Below are 23340 nucleotides of genomic sequence, written 5' to 3' on the forward strand. Positions count from 1 at the left end.
GCCGCACCGCCGGGGCCAGCCCTGCCGGCGACCGGGCGGCGGAGGAGGAGGAGGAGGAGGAGGAGGAGGCGGAGGAAGAGGAGGAGGGAGGCGGCGGGTCTGCGCGGCCCGCCGCGGCGGGGATGCTGAAGGTGTGCTGCGGAGCGGCGGAGAAAGGACGGTCCCGCCCGGGCGGCGCCGCCGCGGGCTCCGGTTGATGCTGCGGGCCTGCCGCCGCCGCCATCCCGCTGCTCTCCGGCCCCCCCTCGCCATGCTGGGAGAGAGCCCGGCCGCCGCCCGGCCGCTCCTGCGAGCGGGACCCCCGCTGGCTCTCTGCTACACCTCGGCCCTCCTGGTGCTCGCCCTCTCCGCCCTGCCCGCCGGCCGCGCCTCCCACCCCCTGCCCGGCTCCGAGTGCCAGGGCGGCGGCAAGGGGAAAGGCATCAACTGCTCAGGTAATGCCCCGCCGGTTCCCGCACCCCCCCCCCCTTACCTTCCACGGCCCCCCCCCGCTCTGCGTGCGGGCAGCCCACGCGTACACGTGGAAGAGAGCTGAGCGCGGCCGCCCCGCTGGAAAACAAAGGAACGGCGCCGGCCCCGGGTCCTTCTCCGGGGGATCGAGGGGAGTCCCCCCCGGCCCCCCTTGCAGGCAAAGGGAAGGAGTTTGCCGCCGTCTCTCGGCTTTCGTCGTGTCCCCCGTCGTCGTCCCCCCCCGCCGCCGCCGAGGCTGCCGTGCCGGCAGGTGCGCGCCGGCCGCCCCGGGTAGGCAACCGGGAGCGCGACCCCCGTGGGCGCTCCCACGGGCTGCTGCTGCTTCGGTGTCACGCTGTTCCGGGGAAGGGGGGTTTGCAGCCCAAACCCGGGGAAGGGGGGGGGGTCTCTCCGTCCGACCTTCTGCCGGCTGCTGGGTAGGTGGGCGCTGGGTGAGATGCAGGCGGGCAAAACGCTCCGCGGTGTGCGCAGAATGAGCCGTTGAGGCATTTTTCTTTTTCTTATTTTCCTGCTTTGGTTGCGTGGCAGGAGGACGCTTTCTTGTGCCTGCCCATCCTATGCATGAGTGTATGCTGGTGTAGTACACTTTCGGCGTGGGTGAATTGGTTCGGCGTGACAGCAGCGCGTTTTTCTTCTATCTTGAGGGATACGGTGGTTTTAAAGTAGAGCAAAGTAAAGACATCCAATATAAAGTTTACAGTCTGTTGGAAAGACTTGTTTTTCTTCTAAAACTAATATTTAGAAAAGGTCATTTATTTTTTATTTTCTCCCTGAAAAATTGCTGTCTATGCCTCCTACTGCTTTTTTAAAATGATAGGTTTATTCCACTGCGAGGATCGCCAGCGAGAGCCGCGCAAAGTGCCTTCTCCAAGGTGATGAATGTTCCTCGCCCTGTGCACAGAGCCCCCCGCTCCCATTGTCTTCAGTGGGATTTGGAAGGCAATTTCCATGTCGGAAGGAGCTCTCGGTTCCTTCCAGGATAGGGTCCCCAAACTGTATAACAGCTTTCAAGAAATGAGGGAATGGAATAGCGATCTTCCTCCCGATTACATTTTATAATACGGATAATGCTCTAAAGCAGGCTGTCAAATTCGCAGGCCAGCAAACTGTGGCAAAATGATTTGGCAATAGAATAAATCTAACTGCTGTTCGCTCTTGATATGCTCGTTTGTTCTTCATTTTAGCCGGCTTAGACATACACCGCGTCGGTGTGCGATACCACAATGCTACTGTTTTACTGCTGCCTGACTTTTTCACTCTATTTGTATGAATATCATGGTTATTTTTAAAGAGAGGTTAATAGGTTAATGTGTCGCTGGCGTTAGCGGCTTACCCATCAGAGACATGTGGGTCATTAGACCACGGCATGTGCATAAATCAGTGAGATTAAATATGGAAGGCTGAGGAAATACATGAGGAAGTTTCTAAGATAATGTGGAACACACGGATACCATTATTTAGAAACCATCACGGAAAGAGGGCTTTCCAACCTGGAATTAGAAAACCGTGTGCTATATCGAAGACATTCAGACAGATTCGGTTCTACTAAAAATAGGCAGAAGCAAATATATGTGCTATATATGTACGTACGGCAGGCGCTGCTTTTAGTGTAACTACAAAAATATGGAAGGAAAATTTCATTTAAAAATGCAGTAGTCGGATTCTGTTAACTGTTTCATGCAAAACTGCAGCGTTTCAGTTCTCAACGTTAATTTTGGAAGAACTAATATCAACACATAATATCCGGGACAGATTTTCCCCTCACTTACCTCTGCATAGCTTCATTAACTTTTACTGGATAAGCTACTCCCTGCAAAAGATGAGTTTCCTGTATTTACACATGGGGCCAGATATTGGCATTAGCACCTTTCCCAGTGGACTGCTACCACGTACATTGCTATTTATACTGAAAGTTAAACTTAAGAACGCTATTACTACTTTTTCTTCAGACATTGGGACTCTCTAAATTACTTTCTGTACTCAGAGAAGAAAAATTCTTTTCTCCTCTGTTATTTTGTCATTTCAATATTTGCATCAGCTTGACCTGCTGCCCTGGAACAGTTTCTTACACTTTTTGGGACAGTTCCTGAGCTTGTAACATTTTATCCTCACGAGATTATGTAGCTACCTTTATTTTTTGTTAAATTTTTAGGAAATGCTGAACTCCTCTCCTTTATTCCTCCAGAATATACTGCTTAAGAAGGAGTTTGCTGTAGCAGAAGAACATTGCAAGGTGGAGGACACAGGCAGACAACATGAAAATTAAGATAGCTTTTTCAGCCTTGATTCTGCCCCTTTGGCACATGCATTGCGGTTCGGTCTTTTGTTAAATTATGATATAATTGCATCATCCCTGGCCAAGGGAAGAACATATAATGAAGTGATTAGAGCAGGAAACAGAGAATTAAGACATATCTGGAGTTAATGGATGATGTGGACTTGTATGTGTGTGTTCATCTGTCAGTCCATACTTTGCTAAGCTAGGAAAATGGAATAGCTCCGTTTTACCCAGAGTGGGGTGAAAAACAAGTTGGTGTTTTTTTCTGGAAAAGAGAATCTTAGGCTGATGTTTTAGAGATGTTACATTATTCCCAGTGGTACCTGTAGTCATCTTCTGTAACATTTCTGATGCTCGCTGACTGCCCATGAGTAGGGTGGGGTGATGCTTGCTTCTCTGCTCAGGCTGTAAGATGGTCCTGTCCTTAATAAAGGCTGTGAACTATGGAGGGTTACGAAGCATCCCAAGTGTAAAGGTAAGTACAAAATGTAGTTAGTTCATGAGCTCCTAATCCGACGGTACTCTCCAGAGACACACACTGTGCGTGGGCATCTTCAGTTTCAGTTTCAGTCCGGTTGAATGTCTGGTGTGAGATACGCTCTGGTCACACGTGTGGCAGCCACAGGGGTTGCAATTGATTCATAACTGACCACACACTGAGGATTTCGGTGAGAGGTACACAGACTTAACAAGAGATACTGCTCAGTGCATTGGTTTGGATTTGTACGCCCGGGCTTTTAATTGACAGGGATATCTTTCTGTTGGTAAGCCTTTCAGCTTGCTGTTCCTTCATGTGATAAAATATGCTTGTTTGGGACGATTCTGCACACCTCCTATGAGTCTCATAGGCCATATGCTGCTCCCGGTTTCTTAAATTCTCTTTGAGTGAAGTGGGTAAAGATAAAATTGTTTCAAGACAGCTTACTGAGGATTGAATGAGGTCAAGGAAAAATTAAGGACACCTCTTTCACGGAATTCCTCTTCTGTGGGGTATGAATGCTTTTCTTTTGCACAGTCATAACAGTCTGAAATCGTTTGTAGATAAAAGTGGATGGAAATTACCGATGAGGGAGAGGGAAGCGGGTAGAGGGACAAAGGAAAGTGTCTATCCTGTGATAGGGAGATGGCTGAGTCTATGATGGGCTGTTTATTGAGCATGGAAGTACAAGCTGTCGTAAAGCTTGTAAATTTTTAGAGGGAACAGCAGAGAAAGCTATTGTGAAGCCATCCTTCACCATATATACATTATCTTAACTTTCAGTATGCTTTAGAGAAATGGTTTCTGCCTTGAAATAACTCATGGAGTAAATTAGACAAACAGAGAATGTGGAAACAGTAGAAAAAAGAGAGAGGTGAAGCAGAGAACACGGTAAGCCAACAGGAGTACAAGAAGCACAAGCAAAATTCATGGGTTTTGATATTTAAAAATGTGGTGGGATGAGAAGGGAGGGGTAGACATCATCAGTAGGACAAAAGCATCTGAAGGCTGGACAGCAAGAGCGAGCCCTGAAGAGGGATGGGAGTGGAAGGTGTTGACTGGTACACGAGCAGAAGGGAGTAAGGAAGCAGTGTGAGAAAAGATACACAGCTGAGAGTGGGAGCAACTCACAGAGGATGGACAAGGGTGGCAAGAACTGGCCACATCATATGCTTTTGTTTTCAAAGCATGCCTTTTTCCCTCGTGTGAACAGTTTTACAGGAAGAAGGGTTGGGAAGGGCACAGAAGGTGAGCAAGACAAGCAAGAGGAGATCCAGTTTAAATGCAGATTAGGCAGAAATGTCCAGGAGTGTGATCATAAGTCTGTGTAGTATAACAACAGGAGAGAAAAATTATATTAATTATGGATTACTGCACACACCCAGAGGGAGCAGTGCATTTAAAGTATGGCTACTGTCACTGTTACTGGAGGTGCATGTGGTACCACAGAAAAATAATACCTCTTTTTGTCTCATCCTTGCTTCTGTCTACTTTCCACCATCGATGAACGCAGTCTCATTCAGAATTTGAAAGTCTTTTTCCTCGGCATTTCCTGCTGAGGTTGTTGTTCCCCCACATCCTTGATGTGCAATGGAGGTTGTTTGATTAGGGACTCTTTGTTTCCATTACTTTGTTAGATGCTTTCCAGTCTGTCTTCCAGATCCTGTTGCGGGGATCCCCCAAGCTTTCTATCGCCGGATACCAGTGCTAGCAGAAGAGGCGTAGCACGCTTATTTCAAGAAGAAAATTATCTGCTCAAGTCTTGTCTGTGTAGCACTTTGATGTGGTGCATATAACATATTCGTACCTGCTCTAATCAAGGACTAGAAATTAAGAACATGTCTTCTGCATTTTGTGTGCGGGCCACCAGTGATGCACTCTTGTTCAGTGCTTGACAGCTTGTGGGGATGGCGGAAAATGGCAAAATCTGAGGTCACGGAGGCCAAACCGAAGCAGGGGAGTACTTGGAATACTTTGCCTGAGCAGGACACTGTCTCTGCTTGAATGTTGCCCTTGCCTTTGGTAACTCTGCTTCCTTCCAAAAGGGTTTGACAGTTGCAGAATGAGAAATTGAGAATTTTAGAAGTGCTAAAAGCCCAAATGAGCATGACTATGGAAGGGTTAGAAACACAACATTTGGGGCACAAGCTTTTGGTGCCTCAGGAAACAGTTTCTTAGGGAGATGATTATTCAATCACCCTTGCAAGGGTTTCTTTCTCAGAAGTATCTGAGGTACATTAGCACTGAGGAGAAGGCACACTTTCAAAAATGCTATCTGGATTTATTGGCAAATTACAGCTTTAGGGTCCAAACCAGGACGAACTGTCACTACTTTAAGACACGTTACCTGTTGTGTATGAGCTGTTGTAGCTGAAAACTTTGCCTTTTTCCTTGGGATAAGAAGGGGTCTAAAGCTACTCGTATCCGGTACTTCTACACTTGAGGTGAAGACTTGAGTTTACGAGTGAGTTGGCCAAAATGAGTTTTACGTACACTCTTTCTCCCTCTAGGCTTGTGTGTTGTCTGAACCTTGGGTCCAGACTGTCCTGGCTGTGACGGGGAAGAGCTGAACACAAGCGTGTAGCTCCCCTGGCCCTGCCTGTGCCCAATCCGCGTGGCAGACGTCAGCACGGATTTGGGAGGATATAAACCTCAGGCACTGCTGGTCTCTGGAGCTCGGCCTTGGTTTCTGCCTGGGCTCAGTGGGCACTCTCTGAACCGGAATGAGATGTGGCCTCAAGACTGGCTTTCATCCATGCTTACCAGCTGGAACAGATATACCCTTTGTGGGTTTTGTGAAGTGTGTGTGTGTGGGGGGGTGTTGGTATATCATTCTAAATTACACAAGGCTAAAACAATTTGTGCTAAAGATACGAAGCCACATTAGTGAGAACGTAAAACCAGGGGATGGAAGAGAGGTACAAGCTCAGGTAAATTAGCCTAACTATTTTAAGAAGTACGTATCTTTTTATGTTTGCATAGATAAACTTGATCTGAAATGGTAGACGGGACTAGAATAATTGGTTATTTTATCTAAGATACTATGACTTCTGTTCCCGTAAATGAATTATAACAGTCAAGCCAAATAAACTATGATATGTGTTTGTGCCAATTGAACTTCTGAAGTAAATGATCTGAACTCAAGTCAGGTTACATATCACTTTCAGAAACTATTGTAAGGTGTGAATATAAATCAACTCTAAGTAAAAAGTAAAAACAATGATTAAAAAGAGAAATTAAAACTCAGACAGTAACATGCACATATTTGTTTCCCTTCAGTGTAATTACCTAGACATGAAATGTCCTTGCAGTACAGATTCTTATGCTGATTAAAGAGCCGAAAGGTAATTAAAGTAGAATTGGAAGTGTCAGAATAGCAGAAAATCATCTCGTAACAGGTGTCACTCCATCATTGTCACTAGTGGGAACTCGTAGCATGATGGAGCAATTGAGGCTTGACTGAAGGGACTGGATTGAATCCAATTTCTTTATCATTTTCTGAAAAGGGGAAAAGAGGAGCTATGTTTGTTGTGGAAAATATTGCCAAGGAAACATTCTTTCTGTACCAAGACCTCTCTGATAATTCCTGTTAAATGGAAAACAAGAAGTCTGGCCCTTTTCTTGCTATTGATGTAAGGATAAGTATTTTGTACTTATAGCCTGCTGGTTTTCTTCTAGAGTTGACAGTAGACTGGATAAAGGGGAGAGTTAATATTTACTTGGTCTTGAAAAACAAGAAGCTGTGGCCAAGGTCTTTGAGTAGAGAAGTACGAAGGCAGACAATCCCACAGATATCGACAGGAGGCTCGATTTACCCTTTTCCTATAAAGAGATTATCACGTTCCACCATTGATCCGTCAACTGAAAGTGCTTGTGACTTTTCCAGCCTGTGGTCAGACTTTGGCGAGTGTCCACAAAGCAGGTAGTGGCAGTAGTTCCCAGAATAAGAGTAGCTGTAATATTTGGGAAGAAAAAATGCTGAGCACCAGGGATGTTGAAAAAGGATCTATTCTTCTGACTCTACACTACTGCTCATCCTCCTTGATAAGTCCCTACAGATGCTGTGGAACGAAAGTGGAGGCAGAGGACATGTTGGCATTTTTGAGGTGAAAGCCTATCTTTTTCTAAGCAGTCTGTAATATTCAATAGAGCTGAAGACCAAGGAAGTTCTTTATAAATTATTCTTAAAAAAATTGTTCTCTCCCAAGAATAGCATTAGATAATAAGAAAATTATAATTAAATAATGTGCTCTAATCTAGATAGTCCTCTCCAATTGCTGTAGTATTTCCTTAGATCATCTTGAAATTCTAACAGTTTAGAAACACTGAGAAATACAGGAAGAAAAAGAGAAAGATTGTGAGAGGGTGGAGTTGCATTTTGTGGAGCTTCTAAGTGTGTAGAGAAAGGCTTGTTTGACTAAATCAATCCATAGTAAATTTTATTTTATGAAACGATTTCTTGTGTGATATTTCTCTTCCAGAAAAGGATAAGAAGATACAGACAAAATCTGGTTAGGAGTAAGTTCAGCAATCATAATTATGATCTGATGAAATTAAAGTTTCCTGGAGAAACTTAAATCTGTCCCTTTGTCTTGATGAACAGCTACAATGTATCTTTAGTTCTAATTCAGTTCACAGGTGGCTTCAAGGGGATCTGAGAGCAGAATTATTTCATCTTGTGTTATTAGGTAGATATCTAGCGGTGCCATTAGTTGTTTAAATATTTGGCATTTGTGGGTTATATGTTCTTCTATTTATTTATTTGTTTGTTTATTTGTTTATTTTTAAAAAGAAAAAACATCAGGTCATTTTTCTCTCTTAAAGATTCTAACCAGGGAACTTTGGTCTTCTTTAGAGTGGGGAGCAAGATGCCAGTGAAGGTCTTTGCCAGAATAGTGCCTAGAAGACTTCTGTTCTTGCTGACCTGGTTACATTCCCAGACCTGGCTGGATGGGAGCTGGGAGACAGACCAGGCTCTGCATGCATTTGCATATCTATTGCTGATGTGAATTTCTCTGTTAGAGAGCAATCTAATGTTACACCGATAACAACGTTCAATTTTTTTTAAGTTGTTCTAAAACTGCCTCATTGGTCATAGTGCGGTTTGTGAGGAGGCGGTGTTTGACTAGCAAATCGGGATTTATTTTAGGATAATTTGAATTCTCATTATAGTAGACAATTTCCAAGGACTGAAAAGACAGGGCTTTTCTGATAATAGATTATGTGTTACAGCAACAGTGTTTAAAGGATCTGGCTCAAAATAAAATTAAATCCTTGTAATACCTCTCTTTTGACTTAGTATTATAAAAATAAATTCAGTTGCAATTACAGTCTTGAAACACCCACATTATACAACCATGTTCAAGCTGACAGGATCCTCATCCACGCTTCAAAAATATTGTTAATTAAGACCAGCAGGAAAACATGTGAAAATGAAAGAGAAGAAAATCAGGAATAAGACGGAACTGTCAGTGATTTTTCTGAAGCAACCTGGCTTCTCTCGGTAGTGGCCGCCGGCTCCTCCCTAGCCCGCTCTCCTGTGAGACCTCCCTATGCTCCCGTATAGCTTAAATAGTTGCAAAACTCTCTGTGCTTTCCGAAGACGCATAGAGCATCCCATGGGGCGCAGCTGGAGAAGAGGACGGGTACGATGTTCTTGACAGACAAAAGGGTGTTCAGGCTATGAAATGGTTCTTCTCAGGTCCAGTCTGGAGGCCAAAACCTCCTGAAATCTGGCTCTGCCTGGCCGCAAAGCCTCCGTAGGCAGCCTCATTCCAGCTGCCTGGCTTGCTGGCAGGCGACAGCCGAGTTCCTCGAGGAAAGGCCCTGGGGCATCTCCGCTGCCTCACACCAATCTGACGGGATCAATGTGGAAGCAGATGGGGCGAACGGGGGTGGCTGGGCGAGCCAGAGCTGGGTCTGTGCAAACTCCAGTTAATCTGCCCTCAGTCACCATAGTGTGTTCGAGATGAACACGAAACGCTCAACTTTAGGAGCTTCCCATTAATTCCTTCGCCTTATTATTTCCCAGACCGGCACATTTCCACCCAACTTCAGGAGTTTGACACACTTCAGTGTTCACCTACTGCTGACCAAAAAATATCCTGCTTTAAGAAGCGCTTAACTCATCTCAGTTACTAACTCAGGTGAACACTGCATATGGTGATGGAAGAAGAAACACACAGCCCCCGATGAAATCATGCTGTCACATCTACTTGCGTATGACTATAGAAAACCTATAAATGCACGTTTCAGCAGCGGGTGAGAAAATGCTCTGTTGCTTAAACCTAGGAGTTTTTTGTACTTTACAAGGGTTTTACTTGCTCTCCTATTCAGAGACTCTTTCACATATGACTACAAAGAATGAGTGATTAGATAAGCATCATTTGCAGAAGTTGCTAAATTTCCTCCAAAATTTTAAACCAAACAAGAATCTGAACAAAAGCAGCATAAAAGCTTGAGGTACAGGCTAGGTAAAGGTGTCAGTGCCTATGCAGAAAATGCCCCAAATAGTCTAGGCACTCAAAATGAGGGAGTGCTTTTGAAAATGGAAGTTTTAATCCTTAAGGGTGTCCATAAAACACAAGACCAAGATATAAAGTCTTTATCTGGTTGATGGAGGCAGCTCAAACAGTGTTTCCAACAGGTATTTCCATAGAAAGTTTGATAAAAATTTGTGGCTGGGTAGCAGTTTGTTTGTCGCTCTAAAACTCAGGGAAGCATTGATCTAATTAAATGTTTACATTTTGCTAATTAGTATTGACTGTGATTGTGTGCTGCCTTTATTATCTGATCCCTCTGGGAGAGGCAGAGGTCAGTGTGTTGTGCCGAATGGGTTCTCCGGGGCAGAGGAGAGCAGCAGAAAATCCTTAGAAAGGCTAAAGAAAGGGAACCCCCAGCCGAGCGATACCACCATGTGGAGCGGTGGGCAGATGAACTGTTACTTTCCTAAAGCACTGTGTCCCTCCAGCACCTTTTCCTTCATCCTCCACCTCTCACAGAAGTTTACCTAGACTATTCTGTGAGGCAGAGTTCCCTTTCTCTATCTTGATTGGAAGTATAATTTTAGGGAAGTATCATTTCAAGGTATAAAAGTGAAAATAAAATAGGCAGACTCCTGTTGAGGTTGTAGAAATTTTTTCTCATATAAAACATGGGTTGGGAAGGCAATTTATTTCATTGTATTTCTTCTCTGTTTATCTGCAAAGGATGTCCTTTTCTTTGCTTGTGTGGATGTTTACACCTACAGAGAATGTCTTTGCAAAAATAATTATATGTGTTTGAAATGTGCAAAGTTGATTCTGAGCTGGAAGAAATACTCTTTTTCATGTCAGAAACTAGTGGCTGTGGTAGGGATGAAACAAAAATTTTGGCTAGAAAACATAAAGAACAGCTTCCTAATTTTTTTTTTTTTAAAGTGAGAGGGGATTTATCAGTATCTCGATGCTCTTTGTTAAAACCTCTGACCGTAATATAGAAGAGTTATCCAGGTGAGGGAACACAATCTCCATATTTGCAAGTGATATTCATGCTGCTGGCTGAGCAAACAAAGAGGATCACTGGAACCAGACTCCGAATTTGAGTGTTTTGGGTGATTTATCTACCAGATGGTAAATGCAGTCCAATGTAAAAAATTACTCTGGGAGCAGGGAATCAATCATCCAGCACACTGATCAGCAAAGGGATTTGGGTGTTATAGCAGAAAAATTAATGAGCTGGCAATCCACTGCAGAGCAGCATTAAAACAAAAAGATACTACACTGTAATAAAAGAGTCTTCACCCAGAAGACAAAAGAGACGAACATAGTGCTTTATTAGACACTTGATAAACCTAATCTAAAGCAGTGTATTAGATACCAAACCCCTAATATTATTCAAACATAATGATTAAAAAGTTCAGTATCAAAAGCTGGAAATCAGAGTTAATTTAGGAAAGTGAAGTTTTTCACTGCTTTCACATTTGTTTCCCAAATACGTAGGTTCTTCTGTCATGGGAATTTCTTATTAGTACTCTATATTACAGTAATAGATATTTCTCTGCTATTTAAAGTCGCAGTACAGTGCATTCAGAATTACCTAATGAAAGATTACAAGATACCAATTCTAGCTTTATGCCATAATTGTATCTATCTATAAAAATCTTGAAAATGTGTCCCTAGGCTCTTTCGGTTACTCAGGCCAGAGGAGCTCAGAAGAGCTTCACCAGCAAAAGCTCTTCATGACTTTTCCCTGATTTTTCGTGGGAAGCCATTGAGTCTCCATCTAGAAAAGACTTAAGAGAAGGTGGCTCCTGTGCTCAATTTCAACTTTTTAAATTTTTTTTTCTTTTATTCTAAGGATTAGGTGCAGGTTAGGCTCTTTGGGAAATGACATTATGAAATTCTAGCTGTGGGTCCCCTCTCAAGCCTGAGGCATCAAAGTTACTTCAGTGACTGCAGGTAGCTGAAAGAAGTAGGTTGGAGACGATCTCTTTTCTACTGTGGAAAGCTACCTGAAACTGCTGTTGTGTGTCCTCTGTGAGTAATCGCTATTATTTCTGAAAACAGCCAAAGACATAGGAAACCTTAATGCCATACTGTCGTCTGATTTTGGCCTTTTCCTGTTGGGTTTGTTTTTTTTCTTAGGGGTGCGGATTGGTAGGATGGTGAAAAGCTAGCGAAGGACACACCAAAGATCTCCAGTGTCCCTGTACATCATGCAAATGGTAGCCCCAAATTGTCCTTCACTAAATTACTATTTCGTGCTTGGGTTTGGGGTTTTTTCTTTTTTTTTTTTTTTTTTTTTTTAAATGATTCCTGGAGAAAGATTTCTACAAGCACAGGGGAAAGGAGCTGATGGTCTGACTACCTAAACAGTAGAGTGAAGCCCACTACCTAAGGAGTTTTTCCAGAAGCGCTAACTAGTGCTTAAAATCAACAAGAGCTCCTAGATCGTGGTCCCTGTGAAAAACAGATTTCTCTATGTACAGAGTAAGCAGTAAGAACCTGCAAATATTAGTCTCACAGCTCTACAGATTAGGGGTACAGAAACAATGATTTTCCATAGACTTACAGGAGCTGCAGGCAAGCCCGTACCAGAGTGATGGACTCAATTGCCTACGTTTCTCCGAGCCACAAAGACATGTTTGCCTTAAAATTATGCAGAGCCTGTAAAAGTAGTTTCTGATGCCGTATTGGATTATACTTATACAGCTCGAGTGCTAATCAAGTTCAGCTTGAGTATAAATAGGAACTGTACCTCAGTCAGTGTTTGTGTATCTCAGGGCTGAAATTGGCCTTTTATTTAATTTCAGTTGGATGGGTGTGAGACAAAGGGCAGAGTTCAGTCATGTGCATATTTACATGTAGGGTTTTTTTTTTTCCCTCCTGCTATATTTATAGGAAGATTTTTGCTGGCTGTATTTTTTTCTGCCATTTTGGATGTGCACAACACTGTTAAAGATGGCTGCCCAAGGCTGTGGCCTGAGGGTGCCTGCGGCCCCGCACTCAAACAGAAAATGCGGATTAAATTCGGATTGGCGGCGACGCAAGGTCTGTCGGTGCCACAGCAGCAAGGTGATTCAGAGCAGGGGTGATAACGTGTCTGTGATCCTGGTCTTGTCCCCCTGGCCCAACGTGGCTGGACCTGGGGGGGAGGAAGGGGCTCCGCTCTTTGCTGGCTTGGCCAGCGGTTGGAGGACGCCCGGCAAAGTCAAGATCTCCTTTGCGGTGTCCAGGCGAGGGCAAAATGAGAGCCAGCGAGTCAAAGTTCCTTGATTCTCTGCTGTACGCTAGGTAATAGCAGCTAATTTATGTCAATTAGGAAGTGTCCCTCAAGAGCTGTAAGCTGACACCGGGCGTATTTTGGCAGCGTCCACTAGCTGTGCTCCTCGGCCCCGGGAACCGCAGGGAAGACAACTCATGAGCTGGCTAATCCGCCGTTAACATTTGCCGAGGGAATCCCCAGCAGGGAACCGTGAATAATTTCCACCTGCTTCATCCTGCAATGAGTGGCACAACGGGGACGGTGGGGGGAGACGGATGAATATATTGAAGGAGAAGTGGCCTCCTGCCCCTCCTTTAAAGAAAGCTTGTTTCTTAGCCCAAAATACTGGGCATCGCAGGTCTAGCAGGGCTTTGTCCGGCTTGGCGGAGCGGTGGGCTGCGGAGATGCCGTCGGCTCCGAGCGAGCTGGAGCTCATCGGTTCTCTGCGAAGCTGGCGGCTCGACCAGCCCTGCGACGGCCGTCGCCGTAAGAGACGATGAGGCAGGAGACATGCCTTGCCCTATGGATGCCACGCAGTAGCCCGACTATAAACTCGTGGCCCCCGAAAATCCGTTCGAGGCTGGCTAAGAGGGGTAGCAGGAGCTTTGGCAATTGTATTTCTCCTTGTGTTTCAGTAAGGATAAATGAGCAGGCAGAGGGGAATTATTAGCTATAGATTTAGCTGACAAGAACACGTATGGGAGAAAAACGTATTTCAGTAGGCTGAGCGACTCCTCAGCGGTGATCTGTTTTTTAGAAGCGTAATATAGTTGTTAAAGTTTGAAAGGAACGGAGCTGGTGGCTCAGGTCCGTCCTGGTTTCTGTAACTTACTGGAATGACCAGAATTCATTAAGAAACCTGAACAATCAACCGGGGGCTTGTTTGTTTGTTTTCTCACCCTAACTTTTATGTGGCTGGTTATTTTGTTACTTTTCCAGGGGTTTTCTGACTGTTTAATTACGGTTTTCAAAACTAGCCCTAAATAGCATAGTGTATGGGTGTTTGGAGGAGAGGGTTTATGCAAACCTAATTATGCTCCAGCACCATTCATACTGCTTATGTTTCAGGGATATTACCCAAGAGTTGATTTATTTCCTTTCTCTGTATACAAAATAGGAATCTAATGCTATTTTTACAAAGATATGTGTATCTTAAGAATGCACCGCAATGATTTTTCTAATTTATAGGTCTGTTAAAGGATTTTAATGAGACTGAACTGCAAGAGGAAACTGAGTTTTTTGTATTAATTTGGAAACTACCAGATTTAACTGTTACGTTTTAATCTCTTACATGGAAAATACTCTCTTGTTGGAATTAGCGTCTATATAATACTCTGAAAATAGAAAGGTACTTTGTCTTTCTTTTTAAATCAGTAACGACTTAAGATATTTTTATAAGTTCTTGTTTTTGATGTAGACTGGCAGGGTCTGTGGGGACGCGGAGGTATGATTCCTTCTAATTAAGTTTTGAAGTGTATCCCTGTTGTTTTCTTCTTGAAAAGGTCCATAGCTTTGGAATATTCAGTGCTGGCACTAAAATCCTTCAGACCACAAATACTGCAACAGCCTTTAAATTTTTGTTGGATAACTCACCTTTTTAAGTAAGTCAATGTTTCCTTTCCTGTATCTAGTTAAGTTCTGTAACTTACTTAGAAATAGGTATTTCTTTCTGTGCTTTTAAATAGAAAGGTAATATTCCCACAAAAGAGCTTTTCATACATGCTGACTGTCATGCTGACCGTCTGTCATCTACATGGCTGGAAGAGATCTCCCATGGCATTGAGCCTCCTTGGTCACTATTTCCACACTCAAGCCTACTACTCAGAGTCACCCATTTCTTTCTGATTAACGCCACTATATACTGCTTGCTTAACCGTGTCCTACCAATGGAATTTAAAACTTTGTTTAAAAAGCTTAATATGCAGCTTATATTAAAGAAAATAGAATAAAGAGAATAGACATTAAGGACATTATTGTAAATATTCTTACAATAATCTTGCTCTTATAACTTCGGTGTTCAGAAATTTCCCACCTCAGGAAGATAGCCAGTAACTTTTTTGGATGTACTTTCAAAGATCTCTAAAATTTACATGTGGACTAGACTAGCCTTAAAACTGCTTTATGCTTTTTTGTGTTAATTAGACTTTAAGTTTGGCTGGTAACTTGGATGTTAGGAAAACAGTGGATTAGGGTACTTAGTTTTTTTAAATAGAACTCAATATGTTCAATGAACAGCTTCCACTGCTGTGAATTATTGCATCCCGCTTGAATTGCTTTGAGAAAAAAAGCATCCAGACAATGACAAATGCCCAATTAGTGAATATATTTGGAAAATCTGATTTGAGCAACTTGTCTAGCATTGCACAAGGACATAAAAATTATGTTTGCTCAAATAACATTAATTCAGGAATCTTCTTGTTTCTGAGTACTTGATTTGCTCTTCTATTATGGCTCTGCTTAACATAAGTTCCTTTGGAAAAAAACAAAAGAACAACCGTCCCCACTAACAGCAAGGGAAAATACAGGTATTTCGTAGGATGGACTGATTTTTAAGTGGCCATAAGGAAGGCTAAAACCATTATATCCTGGCAGAGACCTCTCACTTTAATTAATGGCATAATGGGTACCACTGAAAGTAGTTCTCCTCTGTCAACCAGCCACCTGAAAATAGACACAGTATTTTTCTATAAACTTCCTGAAAAAGCAAAGACCTAGCAACCCTAGGCTCTCTGTCCAGGCCTGGGATCCTATGTGTTCCAGTGGTTGTTTTTTTCACCATCCTTGCCTCTTCCACTCTGTGGTCCCTCTCCTCTGGCTTTCCTCGTGGTCTTTTTTCCACCTCTGCTGTACCTGCCAGCTCTCTTTCCTTCATAGTCCGTTCTCAGCTTTGTACTCGGGCTGTTTTCTGCTCTCGGGCAAGGAGACCACTGAGACCATACAAATACGACATGTATGACAAATACACAAGCTTGCCAGCGCTGATTTTTGGTGCTGAAGCCACAGCTCACCTGGGACACCACGAAGAAGGAGCACATGGAAGGGGGAGCCTGTGACCAATTCTGCTGGTGGTGTGTAACAGATAAACCTCTTCTAGCAGCTTAAAATTTCAGGTGGATGGGATGTACTTTCCCATAGCAGAATACAATGGTCCGAGCCTTGGAAATCATACCTCCTTCACTGCACCTCATATGTCAGTTTCTGCATGCAAATGTGGAAAAGTTCAAACACCTTAATGGTACAAGTTGCAATTTTGTTACTTAAAAAAAAAAAAAAAAAAAAAAAGACGAAACACCTTATGTGCCCCAACTTCATTCTTAAAAACTACACAGCTGGAAATTTTCTATGAAAACAATGAGCCTATGTGCTATAAACAACTTAAAACATGATCTTATGATGGAAAATATTATACAACGCTAACTAAAAATACAGTTCCCAGCTCTGTGTATTATTGTGACTTTGGAGTTAGCAAGTTGCATTAAAATCAAAGAACTCCGCATTTGCTCAAAAAGCCATTCAGAGGTTAGGAAATGCCAGCATTTTGGACTATCAGACTCACTTTCTCAAATAAGTCAAATACCCTCATTTTCATGGGGATGTTTCTGAGATTCCCTCACAACTTAGCCTGCATAAACTGTGTACAGCTTTTTTTTCCAGGCTCAGTAAGCTTGTCTATTTCTTGTTACAGAAAGGAAAATAATACACATGTAACAAGTATTTATGCTATTTATCTCATAGAAAAATCAGCTGAATAATGTCATTAGAGAACACTGGAAAACACTTTTGCAGAGCAGGAAGGGGAATTTATAGGGTTTGGTTTTGGGGAGGCGGTTGGTTTTGGTTTTGGTTTTTAAATGGGACAGAAATCCCAATTTAAAGTATGGTTTTATGAGCCAAGATATTAAGAACTGACCTTGCCCAGGGTTTCACCCTCCTGCTCCTGGCTGTGGATCCCACCACAGACCTCGTCCTACCTCAGCCTTCAACGCACCCTGCTCTCAACCGGGACACCTCGCTAAAAAGTGGCAGAACACTAATGCAGCAAAAAGTGGATATTTGTGGTACTGGCTCACTGACTGTTGTGACAAGTACCAGATGTGACAGGGCCACGAGGCGGAGAGCAGGGAGAGATAACGAGGAGATGGGAAGCCTCGTCCCCCTCGGCACCAGCGAGTGACCTGCGAAACCAAACCCTTCTGGAGAAGGTCCTGTGGTGGGAACTCCTGCCAACGCTTCCCTGCCCGGCCGACGGAGCGGCGTGAACTCCAGAGGTTAACCAAATAGGAAGATAAAGTCCTTAGGACAAAAATGGTACCTCTTTGCTTGGCTGGTGAGGCCATATATGTATTTTACATATGGAATAACTTTTGAGTGAGTTCTTGGTATTTCTCCCTGAACACACATTGCATGTTCAGACTTGCACGTCTCCCTGGCTTGGACAGACTCGCTACAGCCATCAGTGCATCTTATGCCATAGGTTTTCATCACGACACTGAAATAATGAATTTCAGTATTTCTTTTTCTGCATAACGGGCAGAAATCTTGTGGAGTAAAGATCTGATCTTTCTGAAAATGGGGAGTATTGTGGGGGGTGGGGTGTAATCAGATCGCCAGGGAAGTTTCCCACAAATTTTCAGTGTAACTGAAATCTGTCAGAAAAGGTTTGTTCCCTGTTTCAGAGTCTTACATAGCCAGTATAGAAACACCGCATATGATTAATTTTCTTGTTTAATTTGCCTTGTTCTTCATACTACACTTCACTAAATATATTTACTTTTATTTCTGCCATTCCATGTGGCAGAATTTATCTGCAAGAAAGGAATTTTAACTGCAAGAAAGGTTTTACAGACAGAGAGTGAAAAGGCAAAACATGAGGTAGGAATCTAATGCAAGATGTTAAGCACTGTCTTTCCCAAAATTGAGGAGCAATTAAACTTCTTATTCCACTAAAGAACTTGAAACCTGTAAAGTAATATTGTAGCATAATGGGAAGCGACTCTTAATGAGCTTATGCGGTTATTGCAAGTTAAAAGCAGTTGCATGTTTGGCTAGCAAAATACTGGGAATACATTATCATTAAATGTTGGTGATAATGCAGTCACAACAATAGCAATATACATAAGACTCACAGAGCTATTAAATTTACTGTATCTTCTATGAGGAGCAAAAACAAGCAAAGAAAACAAGACACAGCTGTAGGGAGAAAGAACCCACAGGATTAAACCAAGAAGGCACAGTAGCTGACAAAAAAAGAGCAATCAAGTTCACTTTGAATGGCAAAACTAAAACAACCCCAAACAAAGCAAAACATGAACCTATCTCAGAGGAACCTTCCTTTTCAGAGTTAGTGTCTCTGGAACCATGCTTGGTGGGAGATTTTAATCACCTAATCAAACAAGTAATAGAAACATTAATGATTTCTAACCCGCTGAAACTCGGCGTCTCTCGGGGTCTGCTTCGTCACCTGAACTTACACGATCTGCATCTGCCAGCTTGGCTCATGAGCACAAAACCCAAGGAAAAAACAGGCTGTTTCTGAGAGAGCTGTGTGAACCCTCTGCGCTTTAGCAAGACAACTGATTTGAAACACTGCGTAAAATATACAGTTGTTTTTTTTTTCCCTTGTGTTCATGGAAGCAGGCTTCCCAGGCACTGGACAGTAGGGAAGCTGAGGACATGGTGGCTGTACCACCCTTCTGCTCCTGCCCTTCCCTGCAGCCTGGTGTTACCTCCATGTTTGCCCGTGGTGTCTTCTGTCTCTGCACAGGCCACGGATGAAGATGTTCAAGGGTACGTGTCCCTGGTGCACCTGGCCTGTTACTGCCTACCGATGGCATGTCAAGGCGTTGATCACTCCCTTTTGAGCCTGGCAGTCCAGCCAATTTGCAGCTGAGCTGTCTGTCCCACCTGTATTTCCTTAGCTTGAAATGGAGACTGCTGTGGCAGGTAGTGTCAGAAGTCTAAATATATTCTACCTCTACCACTCTCCCTTCAGACTCTTCCTTCATGGGAGAGAGTGAGTGGAGTCAAGCATGATTTGCCCTTGAAAAAAATCTGTGCTGGCTACTCCTGCTAGTTGTCTTCTCCTGTCTGTCTTTGGAGATGGATTACGAGAGGACATCACCCAGAGACTTCCCAGGGGCTGAGGTGTGGCTGATTGTTCCCTAGGTCCCCTTCCTTGCTTGTCCTTCCATAAAACCAGGAATAATGTTAGCCTTTCCCTTGTCATCAGGAGCCTTCCCCTGTGACCTTGATTTTTCACAGGTGATTGACAACAGCTTCACAATCACATCAGTCAACTCTCTCAGATCCTTGGGTGAAACCTGGCCTGATGGATCTGAACACACCTAGTTTCTCTAAGTAGTCTCTAACCTATTGCTGCTTTGCTGTTGGCTGGCCCTCTGTTTTCTGACCAGGGCTGATACTTGCTGGGACTTGGGAGCAGGCTCTGTCTACGAAGACTTGTAAGAAAGGACACTGAATGCTTCAGCCTCTTCTTTGATGCCTGTTGCTTGTCTCTTCCCTATCCAGCAACAGACTCACATTTTTCCTGACCTTTTTCTTGCAAATAGCATTCTGGTAGAATTGTTTCTTTTTAACCTTAATGTCCCTTGCTTGCTCCAGCTGGGCTTTTGCCTTTCTGTTTTTGTGCCAGAGTGCCTAGACAATGCTTTTATTTTCCTCCTGTCTTGCCTATTTTTATTTACGCTTGTGTGCTTCCTTTTTGTATTTTCAGTTTATTAAGACTCTTCTCAGCCAAGCGGGTGCTCTGCCAGAAAGGTAAACTCAAGATAGGGAGTAGTCAGAGCCATCTAAAGGTGTACTTGTGGAAAATACAGCGGGTGAGTGACTTTTCTAAAGGTGATAGATTTGGGCTGATGAGGGCAAGGACTTTAAAATAAGACGTAGCGGTGTCCTTGTTTGTCCAGGAAGAGGACGTTGACCGTAAGGAGATCAGGGTGGGTGAAACGCCAGACCGTTCATCCTGCTTTTCGGTAAATTTTTTCATTTCATGCTAAACTTCACATTACTGCAGCCGCATTGCTACCAAGGCAGTTGCACACAATTCACTGTGCGGAGTCAGAAGTGGACGGGGCAGCAGGGGAGTAAGGAGAGCAGAGAGCTTTCTGGGGAAATGGGAAAGTTGTGTCCGTCCGTGTAGGGAGAGTCTGCTGAAGGTCAGGGTGTAAGGGGAGCTGGAGAGGGTAATTGGCTGGATGTCAGAAAAGGTGTGTCAGGATGGCGGGTGAGGAAAGTTATTCCTCGGAGAAGAGGAATTTGAAGATTAAAAGATCAGAAGGAAGAGTTCATTATTAAGTCTGAGTCAAGTGGCTGAGGCTAAAACAAGTGAGAAGGGAAAGGTCTTTGGTCGGGAGTGAGTGAAGATGAAAGTTGCTTGAGTTCAAGGTAAAAGTTAAAGAAGCTGGAAGAGGCAAACAGAAGAACAGAAGGAATAGTAGAAAGGGGATTTGGAGACATCAGCTTGGAAAGAAAGAGGAAAAATCTTGCTGGCCTCAAAAAAGGGAGAAGGCACGGGGTGAGAACAGGAACCCTTCCTAGCTGTTGGGGAGCAAAACTGGATGTTGGTGAGAGAAGAGGCTGTGGGTGGCTGTGAGACAGGGCGCAGTGCGGAGGGCACAGCGGGGAGGGCGAGTTCATGGGCCCCCACCAGGAAAAGCAGCTGGAGGTCGGGGATTCGAAAGAGGGAGAAGAGAGTAAGGGGTGGTATTGCATCTAGCTGAGGAATGGGCTAAATGAGAGAGAAAGTAAATTGATAGGAAAGCGGAATTTGTTGGACGATTCCTGAAAAAAAACCCCTCCTACATCAGGAAGCAGGAGGGGGGAGATCAGTTCATCAACAATCTAATTTCTTTCTTCTTTTTTCTGTCTTTCTTAAAACAAAACCCCAGAAAACCAAACCTTCCCCCTGCCAGTGTATCTTTATCTAAATCCTTTTATCAGTTACTGTGGTTTCCAGTTAGGAATACATATATATATATATTCTCTGTTTAACAGACCATGAGGAAAAATGACAGATTAAACCCCTAATCCTGAAAATATGCACGTGCTTAATTCTGTAGTCACATACTTATGTTCTTAACTGTTTTGTTAGATCAGAGCTGGAGTACTCAACTGCTTTAAATATTGAAAATGAAGGTGCTTTCAAAAGGATTTAATACCGTTTCAGACTTAACAGATTTGGATATTAGATCAAGAATACTTAAAAAAAACCAAAACCACCCTGAAAGACACACATAATTTTTAATTTGCTATGGTATCTTTATACAACAGTAAATTCCATATATTTATCATGCATGAGATTTTCAAAGCTGAAGTTACTTACTTAATGTTTATCGGTACCTTTGAAAATCTCCTCCCAATTAATTTCAGAAAAATATATGTTCAAATCCAAAATTAAATTAAGACACATATGATGCTGGACCTAATCTGCAGTGACTGGACCAAGTCTTTAAATTAAAACTGGCTAGGTATTTTTCTGGTTTGGAATCAGAAATATGGAACATGCACAAGCTGGTTTTTGTCTTTATCATTCATACCTAATTCATTCAAAACATTTTATTAAGAATTTGTAATTGAGATTTTTCATTGGAACATTTAGTTGTGCTGTCTAGTTAAAAAGAATTAAATTATACTGTCAGGGTTTTCTGAGCATACTCTGATTTTATTCCTAGAGTTCCATATTAAAATGAATGAGGTTGATGTGACAGAAGTTTATAAACTCATTTAGAGGCCATTCTATTTAAAAAAGACAATTAATTTTTGCATTATTTTCTTATATGTTGCAAACTTTTGATGAAGAAAGTTAGATTGGTGACAAAGAAGCTGTGCCCTTTTTTTCCTCTGATTAATATTGTTTATAAATATGGAATCACCCAATGTTTTATTTTTATCCCATAGTCTCTATGGAGAAATTCACAAACGCTGTGATTTTATATCTGTGACTTAGAAAAATAAGTCTTATTTCTTTCTTCTTTTACGTGGTTATTATCCAACATAAATGTTATGTTATTACACTGTCAAAGCTTAATGTAGACATGCTGATCTTCATTGACTTTTATCTTGGCAACTGCAAGAGGTTCTTTGAGAAAATTTAGTATCCTGATTTAGGCTCTCAAATCATTACATTTACCTATAGGTGGGGTTTTTTGCATATTTAAAATTGTAGTATAAATATGCAAGTTGTTTTTGAAAGACAATTCAGAAATCATTATAATTTTCTATGTGTTGCAAGAATTTTGAGAAAATTAATGTTGCTTTCTGTTCAGGTCTTAAAGTAAGGGGCTCATAATTAAATGCCATTGGTATTGTTTTGATCTGGTGACTTAGTGAAAACAAGGTGCCTTGTTGCATAGTACAAGTGTAAGAGAATGCATGTTTCGGAGAAAAACAGGTTGGAGGAAAGGTGATGAAAATACATGTTTCCGTATGGAACCAAGACCCTTTTGTGAAAGCTGATTTTTACAGCTGTGTTTGAAAAAACATATATTAAATACAGGAGGCACAGTTACGGGCTCTCCTTCAGCTCCAAGGGAAACATGGTGTCCTGGTGTGCTGTCTCAGAAGCAACACAGGCCAGTGACTGATTCATCAGAAAGTCTTCTAGCTGAATATTCTTCCCTTGAATGCACCTGCCAGCCTAAAAAAGGGCCTGCTACTTCTGGTAAAACTTTGCTGAGTCTGAAGCATTCTGGAAGCAGAGAGGAAGACGATGTAGGACCGTCTGCTTTTCTTTCCATAGCATGAGGCCATCTGGGTCGTACTCTGCTCCCATATTTTCTACTCCACACTGTGAGGAAGACAAAGCAAATGCTCTGTTGGTGTGTTTATCTTGTACATACAGTGATTTTTATGTTAAGATTGTCCCTGGGACAGCATGTTTTAAGTTGTCTGACATTCAAACAGTGTTTGGATTTGACTGAGCTCTCTGACAGATTAATAACACAGTGGACTAGTGCTGGACATGTGCATTATGTATGTGTGTATATAATTTTTTTAAGGTTGGATGAAACACATGGCCTTGTGCCTATAAAGGCGTGTTTTCCCTGTAATGTGTTCCTGTAGCAATATACTAGAGTAGCAATAGTATTACTAGTATGCTAATGCTAACAGAGTTACTCCCGTAGAAATAGTATGCTAGCAGAATTACTCCGGTAGAAACAGTATATATTCTTGAGCAAGAATATTTCTGGCAATATCGTTGTAAGAAATTGTCTTGCAGCCCTTGGGAAGCAGCTTATTGCTGAATTCAGCAAGTATCCCATCCTCTGGCAGCAGCCCCGTGCATGAGAAACACAGCAGCATCTCCAGCTTTTCACAGTGGATGCAATTTAGATTTCAGAAACTTCCTCTG

The 23340-nt window shown here is 42.7% G+C and overlaps 1 protein-coding gene across 1 annotated transcript in view; it reads left to right on the top strand.

Moving 5' to 3' along the window:
• Positions 1 to 5: 5 nt before the first annotated feature.
• The window catches only part of TMEFF1 (transmembrane protein with EGF like and two follistatin like domains 1), a 126066-nt gene continuing 102731 nt past the window's right edge, over positions 6 to 23340 (top strand). The window contains exon 1 of the mRNA XM_069778782.1: positions 6 to 434. Within this exon, the coding sequence (XP_069634883.1) occupies positions 197 to 434 (238 nt within the window). The 5' untranslated portion in view covers positions 6 to 196. The remainder of the gene's footprint in view (positions 435 to 23340) is intronic.

This window comes from Haliaeetus albicilla, chromosome 3 (assembly GCF_947461875.1).
Source record: "Haliaeetus albicilla chromosome 3, bHalAlb1.1, whole genome shotgun sequence".
Classification (NCBI taxonomy): domain Eukaryota; kingdom Metazoa; phylum Chordata; class Aves; order Accipitriformes; family Accipitridae; genus Haliaeetus; species Haliaeetus albicilla.